Consider the following 24,279-nt stretch of genomic DNA (forward strand, 5'->3'; position numbering starts at 1 on the left):
ATGCCTTACTTGCATCAGTCTCTGAGGCCCCAGCCACACCCAGTCCCCAGGGATGCCCGGACTATCCATTCTTCAGGTCGGAGCTTTGAGGAGCTGAGGCAGGACTGCCTGCAATCCAGCACCTTGTTTGAGGATGCTGACTTCCCTGCCAGCAACAACTCCCTGTTCTACAGCGAGAGGCCCCAGGTCCCCTTTGTGTGGAAACGGCCAGGGGTGAGTAGGATGAGGAGGAGTAAGAGAAACTGAGACAGGAGGGGGAGGGATAGGGATAAGAGGAGAGGGAGCTGGAGGGGTGGGAAAGAACCAATCACTTGTAGGACCATTTTCTGTCCTTTGTGGAAGGCTCTCTGGCAATGTGCTAGCTGGAGACACCTTCAGATGGTCCTCAGGGTATCTGGCCACAACTTTTGGCCTCCAGCTCTGAGTCCCACTGTGTCTGGGGCCATAGAGAGAGAAGATCTCATCTATGACCTGTGAGTAGGATCAGAGCTGTAGCCCAAGGACAGCTCTCTGGTGACTTGGTCAATCAGAACACAGAGGCAAACTAGCCGGGATGGCAGGTGAGGGGTGTCAGTTGAGATATGTGTGATGCGCTGAGATGGCCAGCCCTGCTCTGAGGCTGTTGGCCCAGGGCTGAGGATGCACTATGGATATAGGTGGGTGTTACTACAAGTTCTTTGCAAGCATGTGATGTCTGGACCCTAGGTAAAGCAGAGCTACATTTCCAAAGCAACACACACCTCTCCCAGAGAGACAAGAGTGGTGGTGGCTGCCACCCCACCTCCAATGTCTCTAGGAGGCACCAGCTGGTACTCGAGACACAAGGTCAATATTTGCAGCACCTGGTTAGTCAGGGTCCTCCCTGTGACCCAGAGCCACATGGCTCCACCCTCTGGATGGGAACAGACGTTGTGTGTGCAGGGAGAGGCAGTGCACTAGCTGCCCCCTCCCCTAGAGATGACTGGGGTAGGTCTGGACCAGCACACAAGTGCCCTCAGTAAAGAGCATATTTTCACTGGTAGCATTGCTGTGTGCTCCTCCATCATCTCATCAGTAGCTCAGAATCCCATCTTGAAATTTTGTTTATCCATTTTCATTATATTTACTTGTGTATGTGTGTACGTGAATGCCACGATGATCACATGGAGGTCAGAAGACAACTTGCAGGAATAGTTTCTCTCCATTCACTTTGTGGGTCCCAGGAATCAAATTCAGGCTATCAGCCTTGCAGCAAGTACCTTTGCCTGCTGGGCCTTCTCACCAGCCCTTATTTTGTTTACTCCGCCTGTGGGCTTGAGCATGCCATAGCAAAAGTGTGGAAGTCAGGGGACAACTCTTATATAAGAGTCTGTTTTCCTTGCTCCCTTGTGGGATCAGGGAGTCAAACTCGGGTCCTCGGGCCTATATGCAAGTGCCTCTACTTACTGTGCCATCTTGCCAGCCTCGGATTTCATCTTACTCACCAAAACCACCTCCTCCTATTGCACATCATCAAAGTAATGTCAATGTGTGTGGCTGCCTGCACCACAACTAAGTCCTAATATCAGGCAAAAGCCTGGAGAATTTGATGAACAACAAGACGCCTGGTTCACTTTCTGAGAGAATGTCTCTCAGCTTTATTGTGGAGCAGCCTTATATACAAACTTACAAAAACTCCAGGTGAAGGGTTCACAGCAGGATATTGATGCTAGTGGGGTGAGGTCAGGAAAACAGGAGGTACCTGTGGTTATGCTTAGGGACTCTTAGGGACCCCGTGGGGGGCTGGGTCCCAACAAATGTGCTAAATATATGACCTGTCTAACTTTTAGAAAACACCTACACAAGAAACACAGCAGGGCTCCTGGGGGGTATTATTTATAAAGCAGTGAGGTTGTCCCATTTTGCTTCCTTCTGCTCTTATAAACACCATGACCAGAAGCAACCTGGGGAGGATAGGTTTTATTCACCTGATATCTTATAGTCCATTGTAAATGGAAGTCAGACAGGAACTCAAGATAGGAACCTGAGACAGAACTGAAGCAAAGACTATGATGGGAACATGCTCACTGGTTTGCTCCCTATGGCTTACTCGGTTACCTATCTTACACAACCCAAGACCATCTGACCAAGGGGACACCTACCACAATGGCCTTTACCTTCCCACATCAATTATTAATAAAAAGAATGCCCCATAGACTTGCCTATAACCAAATTGATGGAGGCAATTCCTCGGCTGAAGTTCCCTCTTCTACAATGGCTCTAGCTTGTATTGAGTTGATAAAAATTAACCAATATTTACTGCTATCTTCTGTCCTGGACAACGTGCAGTTTATAAGTAAATATGCTTATTTTAGATTGCCTATGTATTGTGTAGACACATAGGCATTTGTGTGCACATCTGCATGTACGTATGTATTCACATGTATGCATATGTGTCTGTGTACACAGATGGTACTAGTCTCTATCAGTGAGACAATGGTCCTCATGGGAGGCTGCAGTAATGAGTCCTATTGTGGTGTCTTATGTGTGGGGAACATCAAAGAGCATTCAGTGGTCCTGGTAAAAGATAGTGGAGGCCCCCAGGATCTCTCTCTGGGCACTTGAAAGCCACTTTAAGTTAGTTTGGTTCTTTGCATGTGGCCAATGGCAGTAAAGGTAGATGATACTTGGGCCATGCAGGTGGATAAGTAGACTGTTCTCTGCTATGGAAGAAAATGGCCATTTCTAATGTGAAAAAGTACAGATCCTAAGACACAAAGAAGCAACCTCTGATGGCACTTTGGTAACCCTTGGGTCTTCTTGGGCTTGTTTCAAGTCCTCAGGACAAGGATAAATGGGTACATGGCTGCTGCCCAGACTGTGTGTGCATTTCATCCAGTGGTATGAGCAGCTGTCTGGGCTATAGGCTACGGATGCTTTTCATCCAGTGTTGAGCAACTTCCCAGGCTGTGGGTGCATTGCATCCAGTGTTGAGCAGCTGCCGGGGCCATGGGCTGCAGGTGCAGTTCACTCAATCCTGGGAATTGCTGGTAATCAAGATCTTGGGAAATCATTCTTGAGAAGTTGATGCCTCCTCCTAGGGTAGTCACAGCTTGACCTGGTCACTTTTGGCCCTAGGCAGCTTTCCCTTCCATCTCAGGATGCCACATACACTCGTGTTTCCTGTGCTGCCTGATGAGGAAATGTAGGAAGTACTTGTTCTAGAAGCTCCTGGGAGCGAACTTACTGGAGCCACAGACATCAGTAGCCACATTCTTGACACATGCATGTATGTACTTTGTGCATACAAATGTACATATGCAAGTGTGTTGTGCATGCCTATGTGCTCATGGTACACATGTGTATTTGTGAGGTGTGCATACTTAGCTCTGTGTTCATGCAAGTGTGCACACACATGCATGTATCCTGTGCATGTGAATTTCTCTGTACGTACCTACATGCACAAATATGCTGTAGACCTTGGCACTAGATCTCTGCAATATGTGGGAGTCTGACCTAGGGACCTCTGATACAATAAAAGGCTTGGTGTGTAGGTTCAGCAAGCCATCGGGACTCCAGGGTGTTCCCAGATGCTGGCTCCCCTCTTCTCCTCCACTCTCAGCTTGTCCTGGCTTTGGTTCCTCCTCACAGTCTGAACTCTCTCCTCTCTCAGCCTCCCTGCTGAGGCCATCCTGCTCCTTTAGGAGCTGCTCTGTGGCCAGGCTGAGTCACTCAGGAGGCCCAGCCTCAAACCTACACTAACATCCTGGTGGTTGGGAATGCCAGCCTTAAATCTACACTGACATTGTTCCTCTAGAGCAGCTGCTCTCAACCTGTGTGTCAAGACCCCTTTGGGAGTCAACCGACCCTTTCACAGGGGTCTCAAATCAGATGAACCTGCATGTAAGATATTTACATTACAACTCACAACAACAGCAAAATTAGAGTTATGAAGTAGCAATGAAAATAATTTTATGGTTGGGGGTCACCACAACATGAACAACTGTAGTAAAGGGTCGAAGTATTAGGAAGGTTGAGAAACACTGCTCTAGAGCCCAAAGGCCTTTGTCTCTCCTCCTGGGGTGGGAGACTACTAAAAGCACTGGGGACTCTGAGTCTCAGCTCACAGCCCCAGAAGCTGTACCGCTGACAACCATCCAGAGTTGTGCAACACTGGGAAGGTTTGATCTCACAGCAAGGCCCTGAAGCACAGCCCTCCATTGTGCCTTCCACATACCCCTTGCAAAGGTGCCCCAAATTTGAGTCCTTCTGCCCTTCCCCAGCTGAGGCTGGAGCCAAGCCATGCCTGTCTTCATCACATTCAGTCTTCAGTCTCCTTGCCACGGCACATCCTATGGACTCTTTCAGAACTGGATCTGCCTCCCCTGTGAGTGTGACCCAGACTGTCCCTTATCTGCATATTGTCCCTGGAAACCAGTATCTGTTTCCCAGTCAGGGAGCCTGCTCTCTGCGTTCAGCCCTATAGCGGCAGTAAAACCTGAGTTCCCTCTTGTCAAGTCAAGGTGGAAGTGTAGGTCCTGGTGCAGGGCAGGCATACAGTGAGGCCCTGAGCTGCCCCAACCTCCAGAAAGCCTGTGGTTAGGTGCATATCTCATACAGGGCACATCTCAATAGCATGTGCCAAGCCACTCTTCAGGCTGTGGGCAGAGTGACCCTCCTTTTGGTCAAACAGAGCTGTGTGAGGGGAAAGGGAACACAAAACCAGTGTGACATCAGAGGTAGTGGACTGTTAGGCTCACTCTCATGTGGCCCAGAGCTGGAAGCACTGCGTGGAAGAGAGTGGGGGAAGAAGGGGAAAAGAAAGGAACCTAGTGCTGGCAGGAGTAGGAGGGAACATACAAGGCTGGGTAATAAACAGATTTCTGCTTGGGAAAGGACAGCTGATGGGGACAACAGTGTGCCTTGTTATGTAGAGAAGACCACACAGCCACCCTGAGATACAAAGATGGAGGAGCTGTTCTTCTGCCTCACTGTCTGCCCTGGGCATGATGGATGGGGTCAGTTAATGGACAGACTCCAAGGCTGCTGGGGCGGAGGGCGGATACAAAGGTTGCAGGGTCTGGGGGGGGGGCAAGCTGGCCTCCCATGTCCTTCCTCTGCCAAGCCTGAGTTTCTGGCACAGCCAACAGCACAGCCTGTCCCAGAACCCTCGCCCTAAGGTCACATGAACATATTAGAAACAAATAAAGGCACACAGTCCTTCCTGGGCAGGTGACCTGGGAGACTACACTCCCCAAGACTGCTACATTTTGGGGGCTCATAGAAAGCTACCAGCTTTCACTTCAGCCCTTGACCTTAGTAGACTGCCCACTCACACCATCTCCCTGGGATCTGAGCCCAGGGAGGAAGCAGGCAACTTGGACTGCTAGGAGGAGTGGCAGCTGGAGATACCCCAAGTATCGGAGTTAGAGACTCTGGGGACTTTTTGCCCCAGCCCTGGCTCCTCCTCTGTTCTAGCTTTCCCATCCTGCTTCCTTTCTGGTGTCACCCTGATCCAGTTAAAGTAAGTCCTTCTCTGAAGCCTCAGGCTATGCCCTTTCCTCTTCTGGACCTCCACAGGAAGGCCTCCTGCAGATGCTCGGATCTCTGCACACTTAGCCTCCCCTAGGCCTCCTGGTCCCACACCATCACTATCTAGCCCTGTCCTGACAGCTGACTGAAGTCCCTAGAAGAGATCACATGGACTTTCTCTGTCACTTGTGCTGGAGCTGAAGCACCAGGGACAGAGCCTGACACTGGAAAGGCAGAAGAGAGCTGAAGCAGGAAGATCATAAGTTCGAGGCCAGGTTAAGCTACATAGTGAGGCCCTGTCTCAAAAATTCCAAGGAAGCTTCAAAGGAGGGAGGGCGGCAGGCAGGCAGGGAGGGAGGCAGGGGGATTGGGATGAGAAAACGAAGAGAAAGGAATCAAGACCTGTAGGACAAGTTGAGGCACACTGAGGATGGCAGCAGATTTATTCCAGGGAATAACACAAATTCTCCAACTCTCACTGCCCAGAAACAGTGTTTCTAAATCGCAGGGCCTGGGTTTCTGAGGGAGGAAAGAATAAGCAGAATGGATAGCAAGCAGCAGTGGTGTGTTGCTGCCCAAGGGAAGCTGCCTCCAGGGTAGGTGGCCCCTGTGACTGCTATGAAGAAGTGAGATGATCCCAGCTACCAGCAGGCTCAGACAGAGGGATCTCAAGTTCAAGGCAGGCCTGGACTACACTGGGGAGTGCAAGGCCAGTTTGGGCAACTTAGTGAAACATGTCTCAAAATAAAAAATAAAATGAAAATGGGGATGTAGATCAATGGTTGGGCACTTGCTTAGCATGCTAAAATCCTGGGATCCATCCCCAACACAGGTGTGGGGGTAGAAATGCTTGATCAAAAAAGGCTCCCACTAGAGCTATTTATTACCTCTGCCACGTCGGGGGTCCTCAGAGTCCTGCTGTGCTGTTGCAAAGTAACCAGGTGACTGCAATCACATGCTTCATGTCATATGACATCATTCTTAAGAAATTTTAAGCCCCTTTTCATATATATACATTTTAGATGGATGTGGTGTTGCATGCTTTTAATTCTAGCATCAGGGAGGCAGAGGTAGGAGTTCAAGGCCAACCGGGTCTACATAGTAAGTTCCAGGATAGCTAAAGCTACATAGTTAGACCCTGTCTCAAAAAAAAAAAAAAAAAAAAAAAAAAAAAAAAAAAAAAAAAAAAAAAAACCACCACATTTTACATAATTGCTTTTACTTTTTAATGTTTTATATAGAACTTTCCATATTAGGTTTCTATGTGTTAATGTTTATAGCAATACACATAAAATATATACAATTACATAAAACCCCTAATAGGATGGTATGTAATAAAGTATATATAGCACATGTAGATAAAATTATGAGTGACATGCAGACATCCCTCTAGATGTGATGCAGATATAGAAAACCTATTGGAGAAAAAGAAAGCAGCCGGGTAGGGCGTAGGGATGCCTACCTGAGGTGCTGATCACTTGCTCATTACATGGTGAAGAGTTCAAAGCCCCGGGCAGTTCTTGTGGTAAGGGACTACATAGAACCAGCCTGTGCCTGGCCACGCACTGAGGCTTGGTATGTGGCTGACAGTCTGCTTCCTCATTAAATAGTGTGAGTTTCTATAGAGAAAGGTGCTGGTGCCAGGCTGTCCCCTGGGCTGAGCTGTGGATGGACTAAGCTGAGTCCAGGAAGGTCAGAGCATAAATCCCTGGCAGCTTTTGCACCCTCCTGGCCTTCCATGAGAATCTTCCTCCCTGGGGGACAGGGACTGCCTTTCTCTCTGCTATGGCTGTTATGCTTTGGGTCTTTCCCTAAGATACTCTCACTCCTTCAGGAAATTGTGGAAAACCCAGAATTCATTCTTGGAGGAGCCACCAGGACTGATATCTGTCAAGGAGAACTGGGTAAGTAGAGAAGAAAGGGGATGACAAGGGATCACACTCCAAGTGACATAGAGTCAGAGCAGCACGGGCCCCTGAGGATAAGGTACCAGGGCTGGGCAAAACAAGGCCATCAGCCTGTCCACTCCCTCCCTAGTCTTCAGCTGACTTCCCTGTGGGGAGTCCAGTGGCCTCCCCACCTCTGGCATTCCTGTTTTTCTGGTACCATTGTGCTTGGGCTCCGAACCTGTCCAGAAGTTCCCAGAAAGCTGAGCCTCCCCTAAAAGCTGCACCTAATTCACTGGTGGCTCATGGTTTCATAGCTCACTGATGCCTACACCATGAACCTATTCACCTGCCAGATACTTTCCCTAAGATTACACACTTGTGTTCCTCTTCCCAGACACCTCCCCATGGCTGCATAAGAGTAAACTGAGGCAAGGGAACCAAGCAATATGTCCAAGGTCATGGATGATAGATGGACAGTCAGATTGCAAAAACATTTTGGCTACAGAAACCATGATTTTAGCCATTACACCAGAGTAGCTTTCATGCTCACACCATCTTATTCCAACAAGGAATCCTGATAGACCTCACAGCAGCTAAATCAATCCAGTACATCAGGAGTTAGCATAAAACTTACTCTTAATGAATATTTGAAAAACAAACACATTATAGAATCTTCTAAAGAAGGAAGTATGGCTTGTGTAGATTGAGCTACTCAGATCCCAGGCTGTCACTGTGACCCTTGTGTTGAGAACCGATCATCTGGAATCTCAATGAGAACCTGAGTTGCCTTCACACAGACTCCCAAAGCCAGCTGCCCAGACTGGTGACAGTAAACTAGATTAAGAAAGATAGATAGACCATAGATAGATAGATAGATAGATAGATAGATAGATAGATAGAATATAGATATGTAGATGATAGATTGAAGACAGATAATAGACAATAGATACATGATACATAGATGATAGATTGATAGATGATACATAGATACATAGATGATACATTGAAGATAGATTGAAGACAGATAGTATAAATAGATAGACTATAAAAGGTAGTCAATATATAAATAGATATACGATAAGTGATAGATAACAAATAGATGGTAGATAATAGATACATGTGATTGATAATAGAGATAGATGATAGAAAGACTGATAGATAGACCATAAAAATCAATAGATCATACATAAATAGATGTAAAAATATGATATCTGATTGACAGATGAGAGATAGTACAGATAGATGATAGATAGATGATGAATTGTCACTGGATGGATGGATAGAAAAATTGTGGATGGGTAGATTAGTGATGAATGGATAATAGACAAATGGATAGGCAGATGAATGGTAGATGGATGGATGATTGATAGACGAATGGATGAGTGATAGATGAGTAGATGATATATAAATGATACATAGATGGATTGGTGATAGATGGATGGATGGATGATGGATGGATGGGTTGATGGATGGATAGAAGATTGGTACAAGTTCAAGACCAGTCTAGGCTACATACTGAGGTCCAGGAAAGCCTTATCTATAGAATGAAATTCTATCAAAAAAGACCAGGAAGGAAAAAAGAAGGAAGGAAGGAAGGAAGGAAGGAAGGAAGGAAGGAAGGAAGGAAGCAAACAAGCAAGGAAAGAAGGAAGAAGGGAGAAATTAAGGAAGGGAGAAAGTGAGGCAAAGGAGCCTCCTTGGAGCTGTTGCTGCTCACAGCTGAGCCAAACCTAGTCTAGGAGAGGCAAGCTCAGGATTGCAGTAGGTGCCACTGGCTTGTTTCCAAGACCCTTTCCCCATGCAGTACTCCAGAGCTACTTGACACATCATACAGCCCTGGTTCTCTGGGACCTCCTGAGGATGAGTCAGCAAATGCTGCCACAGTATCCAGGAGGCAACCACAGAGCAGGGCAGAAGAGCAGGCTGGACAGGTGGAGGGGACAGAAATATTTGCTGTCACTCCATTGTTTTCAGCAAGGCAGAAATGTGTCCCCACACCCCTGTGGCATTGCTTTTTCTTGACTCCTGAAAATCCGTGGCAGAAAGTATGACACCTGTGTGACCTCTACTCTGCAGGAGACTGCTGGCTCCTGGCGGCCATTGCCTCCCTCACCCTCAATCAGAAAGCACTGGCCAGGGTGGTTCCCCAGGATCAAGACTTTGGCTCTGGCTATGCTGGGATATTTCACTTCCAGGTAATAGAAGCCTGAGCCCCTGGGTTTGTTTGTAGGGGTGGGGGAGGCCCAGGAGATACTGTGTACAATTTTGTACCATTGACAACTCTGGGAGCTGTGTGATGGTGTGCATGAAGCATGGCACCAAACCATGTGGGACTCTTCTGGGGGGGGGGGTTTCCAGAGGCAGCAAGCGGCAGGGAAGGAAAAGCATATAGTATCCTCAAGGAAACAGGGTTTCTCCCCTGGGGAGCCAGGGCACTTCTCATAAGCAGAGTGCTTCCCCTTACTGAGGAAGTGTAGATAGGGAGATGTTGGAGGCTTTCAAACATAAAACTGAGAAACATGGCACTATAAGCTGTGAGCTTGTATGACAACTGATGGTGAGGCTTGTCCCAGGGGTCTCATTTCCTTATGCTTCCTCTGCCTATCTCTCTCCACCTAGGTAAGCACACACATGTAATACACAAATGAGCATAATGTTCATATGTGTATATACTCACATGTGTATATACACATATTCATATGTGTATATACTCACACACGTGTGCACATATACACATGTTCATATGTGTATATACTCACACACGTGTGCACACAAAAACACGCACATGCACTCACATGCCTATGCAAACACATGTTCTTCTACACCTGCAGGCAATGCACATTCTCACATGTCACACCTGTGGACTCACACACAGTACACCCACATAGATGTGCTAACTCACATATGTGCACACTCACACATATGTACATTAACCCACATATCCATGTATACGCATTCTGTCCCACACACATTCACCCACTGTTCTAGTTTCTTTCTGTCCCCGTGGAAAGTAACTTAGAGGAGGAAAGGGTTTATTTGTCTTCCACTTTTAGGTCAAAGTTCATCACTGAGGGGAAGTCAGGGCAGGAACTCAAGCAGAAACCATGGAGCAATGTTGCTTACAGTTTGCTCACTAGTTCATGCTAGCTTCCTTATACAGTGCAGGCCTATCTGCTGAGGGTGGTGTCACCCACAGGGAGCCGAGCTCTCCCACATCAGTCAAGACAATCTCTCAGACATGGCCACAGGTCAACCCAACCTGGGCAATTCCTCAATTGATATGCCCTTAGATGACTCCAAACTGCCAAGTTAACAGTTGATGCTAGCTAGGACTCGCACACAATGCACATTTAAGTGTATACACACGTGTATTATTAACCCACAAGACCATGTACATGAACACATTCGTGTTTACAAATATATGCATGTCTGTTGATACTCGTGCCCATAAATGCATATGTTCATACATGCGTACACCCAAAACAGGGTGCATTTACACCTATGTTCCTCACTTCTCCATGCATGACACATAGGAAAACAAAGTGCATACACACTCATGTTGCAGCTCCATCTCCAAGGGGGAACTATGTGGGTTGGAAAATGTGGGATAGTCAAAGGCCAAAACAAGGCAGGAGTGTACATGGAGCCTGGGCTGTGTGTGAACAGAGTTGAGCCCATGCACCACCCTCCCCTGGCCACCTACCCTGATGTCCTATGGAGGAGATGGATTAGCTCAGAGCATAGGTGTGTCTACTGTGACTGCTCCCTCCCTCGCTTCCATGGTGACACAGTCCTAGAATTGATTTTCATGGTGGATGAAGGCCCAGGATATGGGTAAGTGGACAAAGCCAGGTAGACACCCTGCTATGATACCCAGATGGCCTTGTCATGAAATCCGTATGGCCCTGCTATGGCACCAGATAAGATTTTCCTTGGGGCAAATGGGAAGTCTGCTCAGAAGGAAGAACCAGGAGGTAACTAAGCATTTACCACTGGACCCACACCTCCTTATGACTCACCCTTGTCACCTCATCCTGCCCTGGCCACTAGTTTTGGCAGCACAGTGAGTGGCTGGATGTCGTGATTGATGACCGCCTGCCCACCTTCAGAGACCGCCTGGTCTTCCTCCACTCTGCTGACCACAATGAGTTCTGGAGCGCACTGCTGGAGAAAGCCTATGCCAAGTAAGTGGGACTCCCTCCAGCTGCTCCTGGAAGCCTGGGCTCATCCTCTCAGGGACATTTGGTGGAGAAACTGGGATTCAGTTAGTAGGGAAGTGTGGTTGCTACCTGACAGGCTCTTGGACCACTAGGCCATTTGCATGCCATGTCCTAGACATTTCCAGCCTCAGCATGGCATGGTGGCCTCATGTCTCCTCCATCTTCCTGAATCACTGATCTGGCCTAGGGAATGCTGGAAGGAGAAGCACTGGGGGAAGCAGGACCCTTGGCTGTGCCCACATGAGACAATGGTTCTTCAGGTCTTATACCAGGGTTTGCCACAGCTCAGGTATGTGGCTTCAACCCACATAAGTGGAAAGACAGAAACTGTCCCAGACAAGTGATCCTTTCCTTCCTTTTAAAAATTTGTATGAAATGTTCATGACATAAAACTTACCATTTTTATATTTTGAGAGCATAGTTCCATGATATTAACACACTTATTTGTCATGGCACCACCACACACCTATTCTCAAAACTGTTCACCTTGCAAAACTATAACCCCAGTCCCTGACAGACACTGACTCTCCTGTCCCTCTCCTTCCAGCCCCCTTAGAACCATCCACTTCCTGTCTCTGTGACTGAAGCAGTCCAGATACTTCACATATATGGAGTTAGCACATCTATTTCTAATCCCTAGCCAGATGGTCCCAGTTCCCTCCGACCTCCAGTTCCAGCCTGTGATTTGAAGGTCCAATTACATCACAAATGTGTGAATAAAACCTCAATTGGGTGGGGAGACACAGTAAATGCCTCACCCTAGAAACACATGTCTTAGAGAATATGGTACTAAACTCTGATAGACAAGGTCACATTTCATGGGGCACAGGTAGACGATCCTGATGCAGTGGTCCACACAGTGACTGAGCAATTGTCAAGACAGAGGGCAGATAGGGAAAAGCTGGATGCTAGCTGTTGGAAGGTAGGATTACCCACCAGTGTGGAATGGCCTATAGCATATGCTGATGGAGGGAAGTGGAACACAGGGCATACTTACGGTGCTCCCATCAGAGGCAGTGATGAGAAGTGTATGTGTGTAGGTTATACACACAAATACAAAAGACTAGGCTATCAAGAAAATGACTATAACCCCAGTGCTGTAGGGAACAGAGATGGGAAGATTTCTGGGGTTTGCTGGCCATTAGCCTAGCTCCAGGTTCAATGAAAGACCCTGTCTCAGGGAATAAGGAAGAGAGTGATAGACAGGACATTCAAGGTCCTCCAGTGGTCTCTATGTGTGCTCATATGCAGCTATACACAAATGTACATATACTCCACACCTACTCACATATATTCATACCCAAAAACCTTCAAGAAGAAGCTGGGCATGGTGATAAATATCTCTAACTCCAGCTCTGGGGAAACTGAGGCAGGAGGATTACCATAAGCTTGAGCCCAACCTGGCCTACATAGCAAGTTTCAGGCTAGCTAGGGCTATATAACAATATTGCATTTTAATTTTTTTCTCAATTACAAGCTGAACATGGTAACTTACTCCTACACTCCTAGAACTGGGGAATCTGAGACAGAAAGATTTCTATGAATTTGAGGCCCACCTGATCTATGGAGTCAGAGCCTGTCTCAAAAAACAGCAATAAAAAATAATTGTGGAATATTTGTTTCACTCTGCAAAGACGTGCTGCATTTGTTTAACTATGTAAAGATGTAACTATGTAAAGATGCCTGCCTAAGGCACCTGATTGGTCTAATAAAAAGCTGAACTGCTGCTGGGTGGTGGTGTGAAAAAGGAACACAACCAAACACAAGATATGGTTATTGATGGCATATTATAAATGATAACGATGAGAACAACTCACACGGGCACCCCAAGCCACCAAGATCCCCGATGCCTCCAAGACCTGGTCTGAACCCCGAAAGAGGGCGAGCCCTTCTCCTCCTTGCCCTTTATCCTACCCCTCTACATATCTGTGACTACGCCCAAATGGGCGGGGTCAGTGGTACAGGTATCCAGGGTCTCTCCCTACAACTCCCCCTTTAGTCTAAAAAGGATTTAAGCTTGAAACATAATTAAATTGTGTACAAAATGTCTTAACATATGTAAGAGCTACATCATTGTAAGAAGACTTTACACAGTAAGACGATTTGTGACATACAAATTATACATAAGTTACATCATACAAGGATCTATAACAGTGTAAGTTGTCTATAGTTAATAATCACTAAGGTGAATCACAAGAAGATATAATAATCTACCTATATCTCATCCTAACCATATCTATTCTATCTAAACTCTAAAGTCATCTGAAAGAAATGTCCAAGCCTGAACACCTCCTTCCAAACCCAACCCTAAACAATAGAAAACTAACCCTAACTAGATGTACATTATCCTTAGTATCAACAGTGGGGAAAGGGGGCATAGTATTCTCAGTTACTTCCTGCTGAAATGGGACAATGAGAGCCTCATGGAGTCCTGTAGGAAGAAAATGTTAGAGTAGTGCAAGTCTTGAGTGGACTAGCTACAACACTTGTACCCAGTCTGGGTTTGGAAGGAGATGTTTGATTGAAGTTCTTGATTGAAGTTCTTATCTTGATTGAAGTCCTTGTTTTGACTGAAGTTCTTATCTGAAGCTCTGGCCAGAGCGTAAAAGCTCTGAAGCAAAATGTAGATGAATAGAAACAGGTTAAATTAAGTTAAGGAGCTAGAGGGACAAGCTAAGCTAAGGCCTAGCATTCATAATTAATAATAAGTCTCTGTGTCTTTATTTGGGAGCTGGTTGGTATCCTAAAGAAAATTCCAACTACAAATCTCAGCACTTCGGAGGCTGAGGCAGGAAAACAAAAACAAACAAACAAAAAGCTGAGCAGTTTAAACATATAAAAGCATGTTCACCAGGAAGATGGCAGGAGTGGTTTACAGACTCCAATCCCCTTGAGGTGTCAGCAAGGGCTTTCCCCGCTGCCAACCACTGCCTTTCCTCATCGATCCCGGCTTGTGCTCTGTGGACTGAGCAAACCTTCCTGTCCCTCCATCCCCTCATCCAATCCACTCTTCCATCTTTGCAGACTTAATGGGAGTTATGAGGCCCTGAAGGGGGGCAGCACTATAGAGGCCATGGAAGACTTCACTGGGGGTGTGGCTGAGACCTTCCAAATCCGAGACGCGCCAGAGGACTTGTATGGTATTCTGGAAAAGGCCTTGAAGAGGGGTTCCTTGCTGGGATGCTCCATAGATGTAAGTGGCTGGCTGGCCATCTGAGTACCAACATATAGAAGTGGCAACCAAGAAGGGACTTGAGTATCTGGAAGGTGGCCATCTTTAATTAAAACACAAGTTGGTAGAACACTTGCCTGGCTGGCAGGCAGCCCTGCCCCCCCCCCCCAGCACTATATAAACAGGCTGGTGAAACATACTTGTAACTCCCAGCATTCAGGAGATGGTGGCAGGAGGGTCAGAAATCCAAAGTCATCTTCCACTACATGACCTGAGGACAGGCTGGGATGCATGAAACTGTCTCAAACAAACAAGCAAACGCAAGGCTTTATTTAATGCTTGTTGGGTTGCAAAGGCAAATATACCTGCTGCCAAGTAGAGCATCCCATGAGGTCTAAAAGCACAGTTGTCTGTCTCTCCTATAATGTCCAGGGCTGCTCCCCCAGCACCATACCAACCAGGCTGTCCTCCACACCAATTCTTCCATGCAACTGCACATCAGCAGTGGGAGGCTGAATTCATCCCATTGAAGGGAACCCTCAGGTGTGCTTTTCTTAAATGTGTTCCTTTTACTTTCTACACCATGAAAAAACAAAGCCACCAGATAGAAGGCTAACAGCATTTTCCTCTATGTATAGGGTACCTATACAGGTATAATTTTATACCTTCTGTTTTTGAAATGTATCCGACTTTTTCCCCTTTGGATTAACTATAAAATAGCTCTAATTTTGTGAACAAATTATTTACTTCTCCTGCAAGTCCATGCTTTGTGATAAAATCACACATCACCAGGATAGGCCTCCCCTCTGCATGACTGAGGATGCCATTCACTAATCTATTACTGGGGTGGCTACTGCCCGTTTGGGGACAGAAAAGTAAACTCATTTCAATGGAAGGGGTTCCTCCCCTCACCCTGGGAAGGGATTGGTCTTGTTGTGTATCACTGATGAACCTATTAGGAGGTCCTGCACTCCCAACTTCTAAGGCCTACACACATAGCTGCCCTTGAGGAACTGAGGGCTGGGATGTGTGAGCTAGGCATAGGGCTGGGCCAGGGGAAGGGCTGGCTTAAAGGATAGATCTGACTCTGGTCTTCCTCTGTTCTAGATCCAGAATGCCTCTGAATCTGAAGCCCGCACACCTTTTGGTCTCATTAAGGGCCATGCCTACACTGTGACTGGGCTTGACCAGGTAGTAGTGGGGCCCACTGCAGGGGACTGAGGTCGGGGAACAGAACAACCCAGGTCTTTAGATATTATGTGCAGCAGAGAACAAACCACCTAACACAGGTCGGCTGGGAGGAGAAACAGCAGACAGGACCCAGAGAGGAGGCAGGTGATCCATGCACCAAACTCACCTTTTGAGAATTGCAGCTGGTCTACCTTAGATTTTCTGTTTTTTTGTTTATTTGTTTGTTTTTCAAGACAGAGTTCCTCTGTGTAACAGCCTTGGCTGTCCTGGAACTCGCTCAGTTCTAGGAAGTGGCTGTCTTAGAGGAGAGGGTCTTGGACATATGGAGAAGAGAGGAGAGAATAGGTTAAGGCAGAAGACAAGAAACTAGAAGCTCCAACCTCCAAGTCAAGTCCAGCAAAGCCCCAGGGGCCTCCTTTGCACCAATTCCCCTCTGGATGGGTGTCCAGCCTTGTCTGTAGAGGACATGGCACTGGCAGCCTCTTCTCTCTGCAGTGTTTTGAGTAGTACATCATAAATGTTCTAGGAGCAGAGTGTGGAAGAGAACACTTAAACACCCCAATACACTGCAGCCCATGTGTAATATGGGGGTGGACTCTTGGCTTCTTCAGGATGTTAGTCACTGGAGTTTGTCTGTTCCTGTCTTAGTGAGGGTTTCTGTTGTTGTGAGGAGACACCATGACCACAGCAACTCTTATAAAGAAAACATTTAGTTGGGGCTTGCTTACAGTTTCAGAAGTTTATCCCTTTATCATCATGGCATCATGCATGCAGACATGGTGCTGGAGGAAGAGCTGAGAGTTCTACATCTTGATCTGCAGGCGATAGGAAGCAAACTGAGACTGGGCACAGAGCTTGAGCATAGGAGGCCTTAAAGCCTCACAGTGACACACTTCCTCCAGCAAGTCCACACCTACTCCAGCAAAGCCTCACATCCTAATAGTGACACTCCCTACGGGGGTCATTTTCTTTCAAACCACCACAGTTCCCATCACACATGCTGAGACACCTGCTCACTTGAGTAGGCAGGTGGATTTTAAGTCAAATCTTCCAGAAATTCCCAACCTAGTGACTTCTCTTTACTCTGAGCTGCATTCTGTCTATAGACAAGGTACTTACTCAATTCTGAATTTGAAATTTCTTATAAGAGTTGGCTTGTATGATTACAGAGCTGTGGGCTCCTAAACTCTGAGGCTTGAATTGTTTTGTTTTGCCTTGTCTGAGATAGAAATTCATGTACCCTAGGGTGGCCTTGAACTTGTTACACAGTCAAGGCTGGCCTTGAACTTTTGATCCCCTGTTTCTACCACTCAAGTGCTGAAACTATGAGACTACAGGTGTGTGCCACCACACCTGGTTTATATGGTGCTGGGGATCAAACTCAGGGCTTCATGCACGCTAGGCAAGCTTTACTACCTGAGTCACATCTCCAGCTTATTTGAATTGATGTCACATCTCAAAATACAACTCTCATTCAGCATGTGACAATAAACTGATAGCTAAGATTTCTGGTTGGTTGACACCTCCTAACCTCTAAATCCTTTCTCAGAGTCTCCATTTCCTACCAAGACCTTCCTACTTGCCTTCTACTGGCTCAGGCTTGCCCACACCAACACCAAGAGTCTTCTTCTCTTGACCATAGTTGGAGAAGGCTGAATGTGAAGTGCAGAATTCTTCATTTGTTGTTGCTGCTTAAACTTCTAGCATGTAAGGTTATAGTGTAATTAAACTCAAAGCACATAGGATTACAGTCTAATTGAACACTGGGAGCACGTAGTAACTCCATGAACTTCTGAGGACTGTTATGCATCATTCATTGGGCAGATGCTAAAGAGGTATATGTATGGGTCCTGGAAACTTTGGGGACCATAACCTAATGGAAAACTCATTCATGTGGAGATGGACCACTTTCCTATTAACTAGATTTACTTCCCAGATGTGGCATGACCATTGTACAAAGGATGGTTCAGTATTCTTTTCAGAAAGAAAGTTTTAAGGGCTCATTAAGAATTGATGGCTCCGTGGTTAAGAGCACTAGCTGCTCTTCCAGAGGACCCAGGCTCAATTCCTTGCACCCACATGGTAGCTCACAACTGTCTGTAACTCCAGTTCCAGAGGATCCAACATCCACACACAGACATACATGCCATACATGCAGGCAAAATACCAATGCACATGAAATAAAAATAAACAAATCATTTTAAAAAGTTTAAAGAAAAAAAAAGAAAAATGCTAGTACATATTTAAACAAAAGTGAAATCCACCTTCCCAGTGGTGGCACACACCTTTAGTCCCAGAACTCAGGAGACAAAGGCATGTGGATCTCCGAGTTTAAGATCAGCATTCAAGACCAGCCCGATCTACAGAGTAAGTTCTAGGACAGCCAGGGCTACACAGAGAAACCCTGACTCAAAACAAACAAACAAAAAGAATGGATGAGTCAGGGCCAGTGAAATGGCTTAGGAAGTATAAAAGTATGTGCCATACAAACATAACAAGTTGAGAAGTTGAGTTCAACTGCCAGCTTCCATGGTGGAAGAAGAAAATCAACTCTCAGGTGTTCTCCTCTGAGCTTCACATAGGCACTGTGATATTCCTGTGCTGACACACACACCAAGAATAAAATAAAATGGAAAACAAATGGATGCATCCTCTGGGGGGTAGCATTGCATATCAGCAGCCCTAGCACCCTGTAACTCCAGCAATGAGAGGATGATGCCAGCCTGAGTTACACAGCAAGACTGAGATGGGTACACGGCAAGACTGGGTACATAGCGAGACTGTCTCAAAACAAAATTAATTTCTCACCAGGGCTGGTGGAGTAGGCTTATAATCCTAGTACTTAGGAGCTGAGAGAGGGGTATGGAAAATCTGAGGTCAGTATGTAGTGAAAGCCACCCCAGAAAAAGCAAAGAGTGGGCACAAACACAAGTTTGTGCAGCACATCTTCAGTGTTTTTCCCTCAGGAGCTTGAATAATGCAGTCATACATAAAGAAGGACCCAGGTCTCATGGATGGCTAAAGCCAACTTCAGGCTCAGTGCACCATGTTTCCTTGACATTTTTCCTTTGAGGTTAACTTCCAAGGCCGGAAAATCAAGCTCATCAGAGTCCGAAATCCATGGGGCCAGGTGGAGTGGAACGGACGGTGGAGCGACAGGTGAGTCCCTTCTCTGTAGCCAGGCTGGCCTATGCAGACCTGTGAGAGACTGGCTTGTCCTGGAACTCCCTGTTTCTTCCCTTCAAGCCTTACTTAGAATACCTATGTTAAACTTGAGCCTGGGTAAACAACTCTCAGGATAGCTCTTTCAATGCCACGTAATCATATTTGCAGATAGTTACTGCCATTGAGGTGTCAGGATGGACTTTGACTCCAGTTACGAGCAACTGTGTGTGCGTGCATGTGTGGGTGGGTGGGTGAGTATGAGTATTTTGAGTCTGGGAATCCCTTAAACACTGCCAAACAGGTCAGGTCACTCTAAGGCTGTTTCTGGTGGTCATTGATCACTGGCTAAAGCCCATGGTCCAACAGAGCAACGGAAGTAGAACAGGAAATTGGCCCATTACTAGACTGTAATAATTTGGAAAGGCCAGCTTTCCAGGCTGTCCCCACCTGTCCCTTGGACAGTGATACAGGTGACTGGGAAGTGGGAAGCTGCAGCCTCTCCACACCCCTGCAAGGCTCTTGTCCTGCTGGTTCACATTTGCCCTTCTCAGATCTCAAGGAGAAGGAGCCTGTCTAGGAAGGATTAAGACAAGGACAGCAATGGAAGAGCAAGATTTGCCTCCCTCTGCTGGTGAAAATGGGAAGAACTGAGTGAACCCTAAATCAATAAGACTGACATTAAAACTAGAATTAGCCAGGCATTGGTGACACATGCCTTTAATCCCAGCATTCGGGAGGCAGAGGCAGGCGCATCTCCGTGAGTTCAAGGCCAACCTCCAAAGCAATACAGAGAAATCCTGTCTTGAAAAAAACAAAGCCAAACCAAAACAAAACTAGAATTAATATGAGAGCTACCATGTTGTAGCCCTTTATACCTTACGTCTACAGAAGCAGACTATAAAAGGAAGCTGCCGTTTTCCCCTTCTGAAACTTGGGCTGAAGGAGAAACAAATATAGTGAGTGCAGGTTGAGATGGACAGAGGCTGTCTACCTACAAAGCTTCCAGGGGCTGTAGTCATTCTAGACCCTTGACATCCATCACTACCCATCAAAGGCATTGCTTAGCTGCCCATCATTGGATGTGATCCATTTGGAAGAAAATGACTCAGTGAGTCATCAAAGACCCTTAGTTCTCTCTTCTCTACTGCTGGGGCCCTCCCTGGATGCCATGAGCCCTGCCTAGCTGAACACAAAATAGACCTGCACACAGTCACAGCACCACAGCAGAAGTGATGAGATTTAAATGACAATTAACCCTCTTTACCAGAGGTTTCACCATCCACAGTTTCAATTAAATATGGCCAACTGAGATCTGAAAATATGGAAAATTTTATCATATGGAAAATCCTAGAGGTAAGCATTAGCTGTCTAGAATGATATTAACTGTCATGTAATTCCTAGTGGTGTGACGAATTCCTCACCATATATGCCACAGTGTTGTGGTCGATTGCAGTGTGTGTTCAAGTAACCTTATTCTACTTAATGATAACCCCAAGTGTAAGAGTAATAACACTGGCCACCTAGACAGGTCAAAGAAATCAGAAAACGCACCCTTCACATGAAAATGTAAAAGTGCTCAGCTTAATTTAGGAAAGAAAAACATTGTATGTTGGGGTCTCTAAGATCTACAAGATAATTAGAGTAATAGATGATGGATGGGTGGATGGATGGGTAGGTAGATGTCAGCTGCATAGATGGTGAATGGATTGATGGATAGATGAATGGATTGATGGATAGGTGCTGGATGAATGGATGATGGATAAACGTATGCGTAGATAATGGATGGATGATGGATGGATGGATATATTAATGTATGGATGCATAGATGGTAGATGGATGTATAGATCATGAGCAGACTGATAGATGATGGGTTAAATGTTTGTATTGCTGACAGATGGATGTGTGGGTGGATGGATGAATAGTTAGATGATGGATTGGTAGATGAGAGATGATGGGCTGACAGGTGTAAATGGGAATAGGTGGATAGGTAGACAAATTAATGGATGAATAGATAGATGATGGTTGAAGAATGAGTGTATAGATGATGGAAGAATAGAAAATAGGTAGATGATTAGATAGATGATGGATTAATGGATGGGTACCTGATGGATTGGTGGGTGATGTGCAAATGTATGGATGGACATGATAAATAAATGATATAGATGGATGAGACAGATGATAGATAATAGATTGGAAAGTAGATAGATACTAGATTACACATTCACACAACTTTTAACACACTGTATTGTTCTGATTGTCCTGCTTAGTATTAGACGTTGCTGCTAAACTCTTCCTGTGTCTATTTATAAACCAAATTTCACCATCTGTGTATATATAAGAAAACATGTATAGGACTCTGTTCTCATGGATTTAGTATCCCCTGTGGATCCTGGAACCTACCCAGGGCTAGGGAGACTGCTGGGTTAGAAGGCAATAAGGAAATCACAACACACACAGCACCAAGACTAGCGTGTCAAGCTTGAGCCTGCAAGGGTGTCAGCATTTCTCCTCCATAGTTCTTCCTGAGAGTGAGTTCTAGGTCTACTTGAACCTTCAGGTTGGGGCCTGAGGTTGAACTCACCCACAGCAGACCCTTCCTGAGCTCCTGGTAACATAAATGAGGCACTTAGTATTTCAAATGGCAACCTCAAGGGTTAGAAGCACTATCCAAGTATCAATTTATAAACCTGAAGGGCTTTGGTCTGCTGCAGGCCACAGGCAGGCTGTAAGTTAGGGACATGCACAACCTGTGACCTCAACCTGGGCTGCTGTGTTCAGTTCCTTGTGATCGTTCCATGATGACCTATGAAGGGACTGTCTACCAACAACACTTGGAAGTTCACTTTCTAGACACCATCATGCTGGAGTCATCTGTGAGCTAGCCTCATGTCCCTGGGTCCAGTGAGACTCACTAACCAGGATATGATCCCTACATTATGCATATCTGGTTTGGTGTGGCTCCAGGGAGGTGGCCCTGCTCCCAGGCTGAATTGTGACTCTGATCTTCCAGCTCTCTCGAGTGGCGCTCTGTGAACCTGGAAGAGCAGAAGCGCCTGGGTCACTCTGCTCTCGACGATGGGGAGTTTTGGTAATGTCATCCTTTGCATTTTTGCTTGCAGTCAGGGCTCTGGTATCCAACAACCACTCTCCTTTATCCCTTTGCTTCCTCATCCCCTTCTCTCTTCCCTCTCTCTTTCTCCCTGTCTCCCTCCTTCGGGGAGAGACCCCGGTGTCTCCCCTCCCCAGGAAGAGGGTTAACTGTACAGACAGCTGGTGCCATCGCAATGATGTTCTGATGATACCCGCCCCCCATCTCAGGATGGCATTCGAGGACTTCAAGACCCATTTTGACAAAGTAGAGATCTGTAACCTCACACCAGATGCCCTGGAGGACAATGCCCTCCACAGGTGGGAGGTGACCGTCCACCAAGGAAGCTGGGTCCGTGGCTCCACAGCTGGCGGCTGCCGCAACTTCCTGAGTAGGTGGCCTCTCTGTCCTTCTGTCTCCTATTCCCATATCCAATCTATCTGGGGACATGGAAGGGACAGTCTGTGTGGAGCTGGACAGCAAGCTCAGGGGATGACAGCTGAACCTTAGGCAGGAAGCTGGCAAGAGACACTCAGGGAAATGCACTGTTGTAAGGTTCAGGTGACGAAACTACAAGTCACACCAGGTTAGTGAGGGGAAAGGATCTACTGCCTAACGTGGATATGGGGCAGGCATCAGAGCCTTTAAGGGCTGTGAGGGTAATGGATGAAAAGGTGGAGGAAGTGGAAGCCAGGAGTTTGGAGTATTTCTAAGTATAAAGAAAGTAGGGCGAGAGGGCTAATGGGAACAGAGAGAGAAGAGACCACTTATTCAGGATTAGAAACAAGCAGCGAGGGTACAGTAGAGAGTGTATGTGTTCTTTTAATGCGGGTCTCGTAATTTTTTTTCTTTGTGTTAATATTATGTGTGCTCACATGTGTAAGCCCATGTGTCAGGTTTTTATTTTTATTTTGTAATTTTTTCTGGGTGTTCCTGTGAGTTTAAAAACAAGAGACAACCTTGGCTGTCACTCCTCAAAGTCACCACCTTGTTTTTGATACAGGGTCTCTTACTGGCCAGCTCATTAAGTAGGCTAGGCTGGCTGGCCAGTGAGCACCAGGAATCTGCCTGATTCCACATCCCCAGCACTAAATGCATGCACTATACCTGTCTGGTGTTTTCATTTATCACATTTGGGGTGTGTGTGTGTGTGTGTGTGTGTGTGTGTGTGTGTGTGTGTGTGTGTGTGTGTGTGTGTGCATTCCATGGTACACCCATGGAGGTTAGAGGACAGCTTCTGGGAGTTGGCTTTCTCCCTTTATCTTGTGGGTCTCAGGTCATCAGCTTTGACAGAAGATGCCTTTATCAGCTGAGCCATCCTACTGAGATTTTGTTTGTTGTTTATTTTGTTTTTGGTGTGTGGGAGGATAGGTTCTGGGGAATTGAATTCAGGTGCCTGCCCAGCAAGCACCTTGTTATCTGAGCTATGATTTTGTATTTTTAAGGAAGGGATAGTAATCTACCCCCTTTCAAATGCAGACACCTTCTGGACCAACCCACAGATAAAGCTGTCCTTAACTGAGAAGGACGAGGGCCAGGATGGCTGCACATTTCTAGCAGCCTTGATGCAGAAAGACCGCAGGAAGCTCAAGAGGTTTGGTGCCAACATGCTGACCATTGGCTATGCCATTTACCAGGTAGGGGCCAGCTGCTCTCAGTGTCCCTGCAAGGGCTTTGAGTCCCCTGTGCTTCTGGACTCTGTGCCATGATGGATAGATAGCCAATTCTCCAACTCAGGATGAAGATCAGAGCCATGTCTCCCTGATCACCTCTCCTCCCCTTGCAGTGCCCGGACAAAGACCAGGACAAGGATGGACACCTGAGCAGGGACTTTTTCAGGTACAATGCCTCCCTGGCACGAAGCAAGACATTCATCAACTTGAGAGAAGTCTCAGGCCGCTTCCAGCTGCCCCCGGGAGACTATGTCCTCATCCCTAGCACCTTTGAGCCACACCAGGAAGCTGACTTCTGCCTGAGAATCTTCTCTGAGAAGAGAGCAGTTACTCGGTGAGGAGCAGGGGGTTGGAGAGCCCTCCCTCAGTGTGCGCTGTACTTCTGGACCAC

General features: G+C 46.5%; 1 protein-coding gene across 4 annotated transcripts in view; it reads left to right on the forward strand.

The window, feature by feature from the left end:
* Capn9 (calpain 9) overlaps window positions 1-24,279 on the forward strand; it is a 39,929-nt gene continuing 15,650 nt past the window's right edge. For 2 of the 4 annotated variants that reach the window (XM_027404842.2, XM_027404841.2), the window contains exons 1-11: window positions 1-213; window positions 7,325-7,394; window positions 9,456-9,574; window positions 11,430-11,563; window positions 14,624-14,792; window positions 15,879-15,962; window positions 19,036-19,121; window positions 22,138-22,215; window positions 22,446-22,606; window positions 23,695-23,852; window positions 24,002-24,222. In XM_027404842.2, the coding sequence (XP_027260643.1) occupies window positions 1-213; window positions 7,325-7,394; window positions 9,456-9,574; window positions 11,430-11,563; window positions 14,624-14,792; window positions 15,879-15,962; window positions 19,036-19,121; window positions 22,138-22,215; window positions 22,446-22,606; window positions 23,695-23,852; window positions 24,002-24,222 (1,493 nt within the window). The remainder of the gene's footprint in view (window positions 214-7,324; window positions 7,395-9,455; window positions 9,575-11,429; window positions 11,564-14,623; window positions 14,793-15,878; window positions 15,963-19,035; window positions 19,122-22,137; window positions 22,216-22,445; window positions 22,607-23,694; window positions 23,853-24,001; window positions 24,223-24,279) is intronic. The other 2 variants (XM_027404843.2, XM_027404844.2) reach the window with 2 other exon arrangements.

The sequence above is a fragment of the Cricetulus griseus genome, chromosome 3 (genome assembly GCF_003668045.3).
Source record: "Cricetulus griseus strain 17A/GY chromosome 3, alternate assembly CriGri-PICRH-1.0, whole genome shotgun sequence".
NCBI classification, from domain to species: domain Eukaryota; kingdom Metazoa; phylum Chordata; class Mammalia; order Rodentia; family Cricetidae; genus Cricetulus; species Cricetulus griseus.